Consider the following 13,767-nt stretch of genomic DNA (forward strand, 5'->3'; position numbering starts at 1 on the left):
AATTTTGTGTTTTTGAGGAAAGGTGATTTTCAATAGCGTTTGATATTCACATATCATCTAAGCTAAGAATTATATTAAATTAATAAGTGCAAAATTTATTCACTACATAGCATCTTGTTACAAGAATATATCTCAGCAGAGGAGAGGGTTATATTAGGGATGGGCCGATATGAAATTTTGGCCGATACCGATAAAGTACTGATATAAAATTTACTGATAACCGATATTCTACCGATCCGATATAAAATTCAAAATGGTCCTTGAAGAACCTGAAAGGTTCATTCACCTCCTTAATAAATATGTGTTTCAAGGTGACTGTAAATTGCATATTTAGACATTTACTTTTTTAGATAGTAGGGCATGGAGATTATCCATAAAAATTATAACAATATATATAAATATAAAATGGCAGAATTTTGCACTAAATTATCAGATATTTATCGATATATTGGATCGGTAAAATAATCGGTAATTTTACCGATAAACCAATATGCCTATATCAGCCGATACAGACAGAGTACCGATTAATCGGTCCCATCCCTAGTTAAAATACACAACACTTGTAACAATGTTTAATGAACTTTTTGTGTGCATCATCAGAGAAACATTAATTCATATTAGAAAATCATATCCATCCCTTGCTTACTGGAGCCAGGTCATCTATTTTGTAATGCCGTGTGCTTGACATGAAGTTTACTTCGTAATATAGCATATTCTTTGAATAACGTTATTTGCAGGCTAATGTCATGCACAACACATGGAATAATAGTGCATTTGAAATATATGTACGTTCCATCTAGCATCTGTGCTCTTTGTACGCAGTACATTCGAAAAGTTCTGGGATTATTACTGTTGTGGATGTACACTTCTATTCAGAGAAAGTGGCACACTCGTTTGAGTTGAAGTCCAGTTTCGTGTCTGGCAGTACAGCCGAAGTAAGTATTCGGAAAGCAGCAGTGTTGCTTACTATCAATCATTTTAACCACAAGCAGGGAATTCTGTGTCTCTCAGACGCAAAGAAAAGGGCTAAAGGAAAGATTGCAGCGTAAATATTAATTACATGAACTTTACAACTTGGACCAGGCTTTTTCTTTGCCATCTGAAAATTCCTCTTAAGGTGAGAGCATTCATCGAGTGGGTCACTTGCAAATATCTATGTATAAAACGAGGAGAGTGACACGTGAATGACGGAACATCTTAAAATACATCTGCTGATGTTCCTCACAACTTACTCATTTCATTCCAGTGGTTTTCTTCTTGAGTATATTAACGGTGTATTTTATCACGCAACAATTTTCAATTTTAGCACTTGTAAACATCGAGGCTTAGCAGCAACTAAAAAATCTCAATTTCAAGTAGTCTCGAGTAACAGTCACGTTCTCTCAACGAGTAATAGTTTCAAAACAAATTTTCTTATTGGCACGCAAACAATAACAAAGTTTCAGGCTGCAATTGGTGTGACGAGAATAAAATACATTGCGTAGCACCCATTTGGTTAGAAAAAATATTTTGGAGACAAAGGGATTCGAACCTAGGATTTCAGCTTACGCAGCTGTCCTTTAACCGACATGGCCGCAAGCCACGGTGAAGAAACCAAGCTATTCGAGTAATTTATCCGTAAGATTGCATCTTTTCCTGTCCAGCCCGAAACTTTTGACGTCGCTTCTCGCTAATTACATTAATTTGAAAGCAATACGCTTCATCAAATAGGGTTAAAATGCTGTACACATTGCTGACAAGATACAAGTGAAGCTTGTGCATGAAAATTAATGAAGACGTCGGGAAGTCGTGGCCTTCTGGAAGGTTAGTGTTTCCAACCCTAAATGATTACTGTTCTCCAATTCCCATCAACATAGTGGATTCTGCTATGTGACGACGAATCTCATTAAACAACAGCACATAAATTATATTATTTTAAACTATTTATTTCAAAATGAAGAGTCATTATTCTGGAATCTACGGAAGCATTCATTCATTCGGCAAGAATTTTACGAGAGTCACAATTCTATTTTTGTGTTCCATTACGAAACCAACGTGCACGTGAAAAAAAAGTAAAGCCTGACAATTTTTGTTTTTACAAAAATTTCATTTACTGTTAAAGTTAAATGAGAGGACAACCATTGAGTTATTTTTAATAGCCTTGATGACTGATGTGGGGAAGGGGTACCTCCTCATGTGCCCCTCTGGCTGTGACATAAACTCTTCTTCCTTTCGGATTTCTATTATTTTTTCCATCGCATATTCAGTGCCAACTTTGCGATTCTGTTTGCCAAAGTGTACGGGGGAAGAGTTGTTTTTATTCTTCAAGCCTTCTCCTGGATTAGGATAACACTATTTCTGAAAGATTTTCTTTTTTTTTTACATCATTTTCAGGAATTACAACAGCACTTTTCAGTCTCGCTTATTTTCTTTTTGTTATTTAGTGTTGCTTTTCTTCCATTATCGGCTACTTGCGACAGTGAAGAGAGACTCAGGCCAAATTCAAACTCGGGGCCCTCACATTCTAATGCATTGTGATAACCATTTCGTCACGAACGTCAAAAATGAGTTGTTTTTTAAATATATTTTTCACAAATTTTTCGCATTTACATTACTTTCATTGTAGATGTGGACAGTTCATTTAATTACACTGCAATCTTTCCGTTAGCCCTTTTCTTTGAGTCTGAGGGACTCAAAATTCCCTGCTTGTGCTTAAAATGATTGATAGTAAGCAACACTGCTGCTTTCCAAACACTTACTTCGGCTGTACTGGCAGACACGAAGCTGGACTTCAACTCAAACGAGTGTACCACTTTCTCTGAACAGAAGTGTACAAGTGTCACTGTTAGAACTACTTAGTATGAACCTTCCTGCACCTTCTATGAAAACTTCATTGCATAGGACTCATTTAGTAATGAGCTGGGGCAGTTGAAAGTATGCCCATTTTTTTTTATTGTCACGATTGTCAAAATGGAACAAACATCTGCAATGAAATTTGTTTTTAACATGGAAAAAGTGCAACAGAGACATTTTGTATGATACAAATTGCATACGGACATGTCTGTTTAAGTTGTAGCAAGCATGAATGCTGTGCATGTTTCTAAAATGGTCACAAGTAAATGGAGAAAAGTGAAGAGAACAGGCCTGCACACAAGTAAGTCTGAGAAGACTGTTAACCAGAATAGCTTCGTATCAGTGTTGCTAGAATTCACACCATTGTGCATGACATGCTCAGCAAGTAAAAACAGTGACAACTTCGTTCCACTCTCATTACACTGGCTGAAAAACCAGCATGTGGATGCATCACAAAATCTTGCCGAATGAACATATCGACAACCTGAATTACAGAGCATTGACACTAACCACAAATCATGGTGTTTCCAGTGTAACTGATCTACTAAAAATAAAAGAGCCGAATAGCACAACTCAGGAGAGGGCAGACTGATAAAGCTGAGGGCCACAAAATTGAAAATAAAAACAATGCTGATCAAATTTTGCAATTTAAGGGGACTCCTCCCTGGCAAATTTGTATCCTCTGGACAGACTGTGCTACGAGAGGTACTTGTTCACCTCTTGAAAAGAATTCACAGGGTTAGGCCAAATATGTACCAATCAGAAGATTTCTCTTGCATAACAATGCTTCAGCCCATTCATTACTCACTGTCCCATACTTTCTCACTTTAAAATCGGCCACAGTAACCAACCATCCACCCTACTTGTCCAATATATATATAGCCCCAATCCCACCACTCACTGACATAAATGTTCTCCATGAAGGAAGCCCCGGAGGCGAAAAATGCCCGATTACGACCCCCCATGAAATCATCCCAAAAGGCCGAGAAAATTAAAAAATCGCTCAATCGGCCCTTCCTTAAGGGTGAAAATGCCCTTTTCTCACGTCCTTAGCAACCGTTGCCACGGGCATTTCCTTTGCACACATTGTTTCCTCCAATTCTTAATTGTCGAGATACATTATATTTCTCACAGATCTACAACACACAGATGAATCAACTCATGACTTTGAAAAGGTGCCTGAAACAAGGGTGACATCTACATAATAAGGAGTTTCAGCCCAGATACAATTACGTATATATTGTTATACTCAATGCGTAAATATCTACATCGTGCTTGTTTTAACTAAATGTTTAGGGGGTATAATGACATGCAATTCCTTAGAGCTTGCCGTGCCTGTTGTTGTCCATGGAAACGGACGTTGCTAGGGAACTTAAAGAAAGTTTATTTTCACCCCGGAAACTACTGTAAGGGGATTATGCTAGACTTTTCGAATTTCAAAATACGAGCATCAGAATTTATTACAGAGGCAATGTAGGAATTTGAGGAGAATGACGGAAAACAGTTATTATCCAATTACGTTCAAAAATGTGAAAATAACAAAATACGTAAATATTGCATTTTCAATTTAGTCGCTTTTCAATTCGTTTAAGCAAAACATCCAACTAGTTATCTTGAAACGGTTATTACTTACACAGTTTATTATTAAGAAAATAGACAATAATAGTTTGAATATTTGTACTTTATTAGAGCCCATACACACACAAAGTTACTTTCTAAACTTTTCAAATTATCGAACTTGTACACATGTTCCCCATCATCCAATACAACATGCAGACATTTTCAAAGTCATTAAGATCATTGAGGAACCCCATCTAAAACATGATTGCGATCACAACGTGGCCGAAGGTCACGCATGCGAGCGTACAAGACGTGGCCAAAGGCCACGTCGAAAGTACGCGAGTCATTTTTATATTCTCCAAGCTGTAGACAGGACTGAAAGAACAGCATTTTGATGATGTAGAGACCATTCAGAAGAATATTTGGGCCATTTTGAACTCCACCTCAATGGAGGACTGTGCACACACCTTCCAGCAGATGTACAAGGAGTCTCAAACATGTATAGGAAGGGAAGGGGTGAATGTTTAATATTAAATAATGCAATTGCAACAAACATGGCAACATTGCATAGTTTAACAGCATCAAATTTATAATTCTCTGAATCTTAGTGACAAACTACGATCCATATTGCGATTTTTGTCACAGTGTTCACATGTGGTGCAAAATATAAACTTACAAGCACAACAAACAGTAAAACTTCAATTTTAGGTTCCAAGTATTTACATTTTCTCACATTATACATTCAATTTTTCATACTCCCAATACAGCCACACACACAACTTTCTTGGACTGTACATTTTCTTGAATTTAAGTCTTCTTGTCTTGGTTTCCTGATTAACATACAATCGAAGGCCCACTGTATAGTTAAGAGCTTTGTTGTTATTCTGCAGGCTTTACAGTTACAGTTACATAAACTTATGCATCTATTGGCTACCATGTAATAATCTTAATCTGAGAATAAGAAAGAATCGCACGTACCTCCTTGTCTAACGAAGCTTCTAAATGCAATTTATTGGGACTCATCATAAATTCCTTGCTTACTTCCACTGACGGCTGCTCACCCTGCTTGCTCGGAGCATACATGATTTTCCTGATAGCTAGGCGGACGGAGTTTCTGTGGAAAAGGATACTAGATTGTCACATCCATATACTCGTCTTAAATATATATTGGGATAACATTCCACAAATTTGTTATGAAATACTTCAATTGTGTTATTTTTCCACTTCTTTTTTTGCTTTGGCTAATTGTGACAATGTGGCTGAATGATGATTACATGATTTTGATGAAGGAACAAGATATAAGACCATTTTGGAAATTGTGTGACAAAAAAATGTTCCTTCTTTCGAAATAGAGGAGGGGTGGAAATGAAATTTTAGACTTTTCCACCATTTTCTTCAAATGAATGAACCCACATCAGTACATATTGACTGGCAGCATGTGTCTAGTTTTACAGCTTGTATTTCTCACTGTACTAGTTTTAGAATTTTAAATACAAGTTACATTATGTAATTAGTTAACTAGATAAGATGAAAAGACCAGGGCTGAGCTGATGCCAATGCTTGAACAATGTATCAATCAAGTTTTGTTCACACCACATCAATGTATTAAAGATTTGCTTTCCATATGCAAACAATTACATTGGAATAATAAAATGGCATATAACACAAAGCAAACTTTTTAATCTTCACAAATGAAAATTTTGAATAATTTCCTGAATAATAACATTCAATGAAGGTGTTTTGCAGTAATTTTGCTCATACTGTGAGATGCCTGCACTCCAAAAAGTATTGTGATTAAATTCTGGGACCAACACCACTGGTACTGGCAGGTGGTCCAAAACTGATTGCTCAACCACCTTGAAAAGTGTTTTCCATACTGGAATTTTAAACGAAAGCTTTACAATGATTTCTCATAATTTTTGTTTACAAGTGATGGCACTTTCTGTCTCAGCACACGTCAATTTTTGCTATTTTCTGAGATCATGTCACTTGCAGAATGGCAGATTTGGAGACTGTGTGGGGCCCTACTTCCAGACCCTCTATGTGCCTCCATGACATATTTGAATACATAGTTTGCACATAAACGTTCTTAACATAAATGTTCTTAATTGTTTTCTGACTCATCTAATAACTTGACATTAACGTTTTTCATGCTGCATGCAATAACAGTGCCAGAAAAAAAATGAAAAGAAAATGAGCAGTAAGGCAGAAGGAAATGGGAATATTTTCTTGCGCATTTGTGTTAAACGAGGGATGACCAAAAATGCAAAAGGAATGTTGAATATATCTGAATGAGCATTTTATTCAGTTTTCTAGTTTTGTAAACAAAGTGGTGGTAAGTGGTGCAGACTGGTCACATGGGGGTTGTATCACCACTAGGTGCGAAACTTAAAACAGAACCAGACACACACATTAGGCACACAAAATTAAAAAACTAGAAGCAGAGGTCAAAATCTCTATCTCGACTGCATATATTTGCGTATTTGTTATTTACCATTGCTTTTCTGCCACTTTTGGCTAATTGTGACAAAGAGGATGAGTGATGATTACAAGAAATTGAAGAAGGGATAATCACATAAACAATCATGGGATAATCACATAAACAATCATGGGATAATCACATAAACAATCATATCCAGGCTGGAACTCGAACCTGGGAACTTCTATGGAAAGATCGAAAGATGCTAACTTACCATACTGACGCTATGTAAGATTAGTTACCTACTTGGAAAATATAGAACTGGAAACTTCTACGCTAAAATGAGGCTGCAAATGGTAAAAGGTTGGCCATAAATATGGGGAGGATCCATTTTCCAAATTTTTTATTTTTTAAAAAAGTCAAAAAGTCAGCTATTTTCCAACTCTAGTTCAGTGAGATTTCATAAGTTTCATACCATAAGATTTAAGAAATATGGTAACCCAAAAATCTTCAACAATTTTCTAAAAGTGTAAAATACTATTGAATAATAAGTCAGCTACAATGTACTTACCTTTTGTGGGGTTTGTCATCCTGAGTCTCTCCCACGAAGGCCTTAAGCTCGTAATCGACCCCACATGGCTTGCCGGTATCTCCTGGTGCAGGTTGCAATGTGACAGATGCTGGGCAGTGGGGAGGTAGTTCGAAATAAAATGGGTATGCATTTGGCCCCAGTTTTTTAATAAGTCGTTCCTGTGAAGAGAAAACATGTTAAATACTGCAATCAAAATGTAACTGCACTAGTTACAATCATTCTACTACTCTTTAAAATGTATAAGGGTTGCCCCAATTAAAGTGAGACTTTCTTTTTCCGAAATAGTTCATTGGTTGAATATGAAGTGTGAATTAATGCCAGATTAATCGGAACTCTTATCGGTATTGGCCGACATAGGCATATCGGTAAAATTACTGATTATTTTACCGATCAGACATATCTATAAATATTAGGGTTGAGCTGATACCACTTTGAACCGATCCCGATACTCTTACTAATCACCACCGATACCCGATACCGATACTGTTAATTGAAAATTGCAACAATAAAAATTTATTCAAAATATTGATCAATATTGGTGTGTAAATATTTTTCTCCAATTATATGCATCAATTAACCAAGAAATTTGCTTCATAATATTCAAGAATTACATCACAATATTAAAATAGAAGTTATGTAATCACAAAGTAGAGTTTTCGTGCAAAATTGGTGCAAAATAAAAAAAAAGTTGGAATTTTTCATAATTTCTAGGATAATTAGACTCCGCAAAAGTGTGTGGACCCCGTGAAATACCAATATGCTGGAAAAGTACAGACTGATATCAGTCGAGTTCCAACTGATACTTTCGGATACCAATACCACCTGGAAACACACATTTATTAAGGAGGTAAATGAACCATTCGGGTTCTTCATGTATTATTTGGGATTTTACATCGGATTGGTAGAATATTGGTAAATTTTATATCGGTATTTTATCGGTATCGGCCAAAATTTCATATTGGGTCATATATATGCTACGCAGAGCTCCTTTGTATGTTAAAGCTAGGGATCAAATGCCTCACTAGATTGTGGATATCCTGAGCAAAGAATGTCCATAGTTGAATAGGAAACCAGTCTTCAATGGCATCCTGCACCTCAGCCTCGTTAGCAAACCTGCATAGTTAGACATGGTAGTTGCAAGGTGACAGGTTGGGCAATGGGAGTGGTGGTCGAGGACCTGCCAGTGGAGTGCCACTGCAAATATTGCCACTAAACTATCTAAATACTGTGACAAAGACACTCATTCCCATGCACATTCATCATACGATGTTAAATTTTGGCTCCCTGAACACCTACAGTTGTCAAAAATTGAATAAATCCTCGCTGGGTCTGGACAAGTCTGCATCATGACTGAATGTGACCACAGCACACTAACACTCTCCAACCATAACAGATCTCACTTTCACATGCAAAACAATCAACCAGTGCAAAGCTTTGTGTATTTAAACAATGACAAGAGTCTCACTTTCACTTGGACAACTCTTACATTTTCTTACATGGCGTCTGTACTATACAAATGAACCTTAATGACAAAGTGATAATCAACGTACCAGCAAAGATGCCAGATGCAGTATGTATATCAAGGAGAACAGAAATGTCCTGCAGAAAAAAAACGCAAGCCAAGTGTAACCGATTACATTATGTTCAGAACATTTTTTATCTATGTCAAAATTAACTACAGAGCTATATGCCTCTCTTCGGTAGTAATGAAAATATATTCAAGTATATTGGAAGAAGATTGGGAATTTGCCTAGAACCAGACTTTTTGAAGAGGAGCAAGCGGAAGACAGACACAAGATTACATATACTCAATTCGGACCATATTGGACAGATTTTTGAGCAGAGGAAAAGAAGCAAACTTGGCATTCCTAGATTTGAAAGCTGCTTTTGACATATACCAAGGAAAGTAATATGGGAACTACTAAAAAGGAGGAAGGCTGCACCAAGACCATTCAGAGCAGTAAAGTCGATGTATGAAAAAGTAGAAGGAGACATTCGACTGGTGAAACATCCCAAGCCATTATGATGGGATAGAGGAGTAGAACATGGGGACAGTTAGAGCCCATTACTCTTTATAACAGTAACGGATGAAGTGATAAAAATAGGCAAACGAAGAACAGAAAAGACCAAGGTTGAAATGTGGAGAATGAAGCCCGTGTACTGTCAAACTTTGGTGTACACAGTTGATGTAGTGATCATTGCAAACTCAGAGGGCAAGCTGCAAAGAACGGTATTAGAATGGACAGAAACATGAAAGGAAAAAGGGATAGTGGTTAATGAAAGTAAGGTAGTGAAGATGAGAGAACAGAAGATAAAGTAGGAGACCTAAACATAAACTGTAATAGAAAACAAGTTGAGCAGCTATGAGTACATTGGAACAATTCTTCATCAAAATGGGAAAATAGAGCCAGAAGTCTCAAATCATGTCCGGAAAGCAAATAATGCATATTGTCTATTGAACCAGACAATAGTTGGAAAACGGGAAATAGGAATGAGGGCCAAACTACAAATATATAAATCAGTAATAGAACCAATACTACTGGAAGTGAAAGCTGGCCAATGAAAGGAAAGGATCTTAGTAAGATAACAACTGTAGAAATGAAATGCTACAGAAACATAATAGGAAAAACAAGACGAGACAGAGTAAGAAACGAAAGGATATGGGAAGAGCAAACGCCAATTGAAAACCATCTCATCAAAAGACAGATGAAATGGTTTGGCCATGTAACCAGAATGAAGGAGAAAGGAAACCCAAGCAGTTCTTGGAGGCAAGACCAGAAAGAAGAAGGCCCAAGGGCAGACCAAAGAAGACAAATGAGGATATGGTGGAAGAAATAAGAAGGAAAAGAGTGAAGACATTCCAAGAAATAAAAAAGATGGCCAAGAAGAGAGAGAAATAGAAACAGTGGGTTGAGGCATCCCCGACACTGTAATGGCATAAAGGGTGGAGAAAGAAGAAGTCAAAATTAACACATTATGAATGTTTTATTGTACAGTTTTATTGTACAATCACAAAAGTATGCATTTATCTCACATACGTTTTTTCTCTGCTTACATAGGAAAATAACTAAGAAGAGAAAATCTTTGAGTATTTTTACTCATATGTAGTAAAAATAGGTTTTAATATTTTAAATTCATTCCATGACATTTCAAGTCCAAGACATTTTTATTACTCTTGCAGTTTACGACTGTTACAAGCATAAAAAATAGTTTTTGTTGTGACGTTTGAGAACACATGCTCCCTTCATCAAACATTTATTTTTAGTTTGATTAAATATACAGTTATGACAATGGGAAAAATTTTAACAATAAAGAATCAGTTATGCAATGGATCATGTCAATGTTACATTGTTGTAATATAGCAACGTAAGGGTAAAACAAGCAGTATGTTTATGTTATTATTTTATTACTATTATTTTAGATGAAGATTTTTATCAAATTGTAATTACAAATATTTTGCCAATATTGATAATACCAACATAAAGTTTACTGATATTGATAACTGATTTTTACAGTGATACGATGTGAAACTGCAAATGCTCCAAGAAGAATCTGAGGGATTCTTAACTAATGAATGTGATGGAATGCATTTTTTTTTGGTTTAGCAAAAAACCTGTTTATTGGGCATTTACCTTAAAAAAAACTATGGTATATGAGGACAGATACTCTGTTCTGTCCATAAAAAAAGCAACAAAATGGTAGAGTTTTGTACTGGATTACAGGTTACAGGTGTAATTATTGGTAATTTTACTGACAAACTAACATATCAATAGGCCTATATCGGTCGATACCAATAGCAGTATTAATTAATCTGTTCCTTTACTACTTTTAAGCAACATTCAATGTAATAGTAAAATATTCATAGAAACAGTTAAGGGGGATCTAAAGCCACATTAAAGAATAGGCCCAAATTCCCAGGCACAACCGTACCACTAATATAGATTTTGTAAGGAAGGCATTTTTGGACGTAAAAGATTGTTTTATTCACTACAACCTGAAATACCTATAATTTTGTTAGGATTAAGGTTTTTTTAATTAAATAGAAGAAAATATAACATATCCGTCTGTTCAAACTGCTGCATACAGATGACGTTGAAGTGGTAGTTCTTGACAAGACTGGTGAAACGGTGTATTTTTGTCTTTTATGACTAGTAAGCGAGATTTTGTTGTGAAACAACGAATCCAGTGTGTAGCCGTAAGTACCTGAATACTATGGAAAAAGGAGAAAACATTTCATATCTTTAGAAAGTAGTGGCTATGTTTATGGTTTTGGAAGTGACATTTCGTTGTGGTGCAGATTTTAGCATCCGCTGCTGCCAAAATTTCACTACGTGTTTTCTAACGATATGATCAATGCAAGTGCTTGATTGCCTGAAACTCAAACCAAGCTACCAGATACTAACTAATGCAAGGAAACTTAATATATAAGGTAGTGCCATCTGAAGATTGCTGATCGTGCATGAGCGCATGACATCATCGTGAAGGCTCGGGACCCCCTTCGGTTATTTTATCTATGCTCGGGTGTGCTCGGGGCTTGGCCGAAGCAAACGTCCGCTAGCATTTCTATGGGAGGTTCAGAGCTGTCGACAAGTACAAAAATACAATAAAAATAAATCGAATGCCACAAAATCAACAACCTGCTTGTTCCGATTTACGCACCGTGTTAGCACTGAATGTGCCCCGCACCAAACCCAATTCCTCCCAGATGATGTAATGCATCCACGAACGACTGCGCATACGTACTGCACATAGGAACGAGCACCCACTGTAACTGATGTAGCTACAAGAAATGCTGTTGTCAAGATTACATTCTGTATGTCTTGATCAAAGACTTTCTTTGGTTTTTACAATACGTTGTGTTGAAAATGGGGAATCTGAAACACAATCATCGAAGAAGAGCACACCCAATTTACTCTGGAAGATCAAGGGCCCAAAGATTACGTCGCGAACGTGAAAAACAAGAACAGGTTAGAAGGTAAGTATTATTTATATTTAATTGCTTGCTAGTTTCTGTTACACATATAAAGTAAAGTAGAAATTCAGTGTGCATAATGGGATGTTTATTGTACAGTATACATATTTCTTTAATTTTTTATACCTTCTTGTTTCAACCAAAATCAGCAATTGTCTGCATATGATAAGATATATTACATCACAAAAAAAAGGTTTGTCCGTTTTCCTTGTGTGTTTTGACACTAACAATTCACACAGTTTCTGTTCATTACTTCGTACAAATAGAAAGTGATGTCGAAGGACAAGAGTTGGGAATTTAAGTTATCCATGTGCTTGCAAACTCTTAGAAGCCAGACAAATTACGAATTCATTTTGCCCTTGCACTTTATCATTTTATAGGTTTGTCGCGTGTTACTCACAAATCCAGAATATAAAAAAGGAAAGTTAAAAATTTGTACTTACGTATGTGAGTATAGTGCTCTTATTGTAGAACGACGTTTCAGAGATTGACTATCTCTTTCCTCAGGTTCGTATAAAAACTAAGTACTTGGCATAGTACTGCGTCAAAAATGTAATATGAGGATTGTGGTTAAGGGTTGGTTAGGGTACATTTAAAATATTAAGTTTTTGCTATTAGAAGTACGTAAAAACCAAGCCGTTCCCTAATAAAAACTTGTACAGTAGACCTATTCACAGGTAAAAAAGTTAAAAGTTAAAAATCTAAAAAACCTGCATAAATCACAATGCAACCTGCAGGTTTGGCCTTTCCTACCCAACTGTGCTTATCCATCCACATGAAGGTCAATTCACAAGGAATATTTCCCCTCCCCTTAATTTTCTCGTTTCCCCTTATTACATCACAAATCCAACGTGAATTCACGTTCCTCTCTTGCAGCTTGCATAACTTCCGGAGTGACGTGGAAACCGATATTGGGTTCAATCTTCCAGGCTTTATCCCATTTTTTGAGGAAATTGATCCACCCTTCTTCCAAATTTCCTTCGTCCCTATTAAGATTATTCTTCCCCCCCCCCCCCTACAAATACTCGCTGTTTCATACACGTTTCTTCCTAATTTCCTCCCCTCTTTTCTGATTATCTCTTTTTTTGCGATTCTATGCCCACTTTCCAAAATGTGTTCTGAGAGACCCGTTTTGGGAACTTTTTCCCTTATGTCCTTTTCATGCTCGCTCCATCTTTTACCCATATTTCGGCCCGTCTGTCCTATGTACTCCTTCCCGCATTGGCATTCTATTCGATAAACCCCCTTCTGTTTTTCCGGTATTTCCCTAGTTGTCTTTCCTTTCTTATAATCGGTGAAGTATTTTTCTACATTCTTTGGTGCTTTCATCCCGCAAACGATTCCAAAATCTCTCGTTATTTTTCCGATTTTTTCCGATACGGATTGATGGTA

The 13,767-nt window shown here is 36.5% G+C and overlaps 1 protein-coding gene across 3 annotated transcripts in view; it reads right to left on the minus strand.

Moving 5' to 3' along the window:
* The window catches only part of krz (beta-arrestin protein kurtz), a 117,924-nt gene that overhangs the window by 53,151 nt on the left and 51,006 nt on the right, over positions 1-13,767 (minus strand). For all 3 annotated transcript variants that reach the window (XM_083133936.1, XM_083133938.1, XM_083133935.1), the window contains exons 6-7: positions 7,383-7,561; positions 5,371-5,506 (exon numbers count right to left, since the gene is read on the minus strand). In XM_083133936.1, coding sequence (XP_082990062.1) covers positions 5,371-5,506; positions 7,383-7,561 — 315 coding nt within the window. The remainder of the gene's footprint in view (positions 1-5,370; positions 5,507-7,382; positions 7,562-13,767) is intronic.

Source organism: Lepisma saccharinum, chromosome 13 (assembly GCF_977018435.1).
Source record: "Lepisma saccharinum chromosome 13, izLepSacc3.1, whole genome shotgun sequence".
NCBI lineage: Eukaryota > Metazoa > Arthropoda > Insecta > Zygentoma > Lepismatidae > Lepisma > Lepisma saccharinum.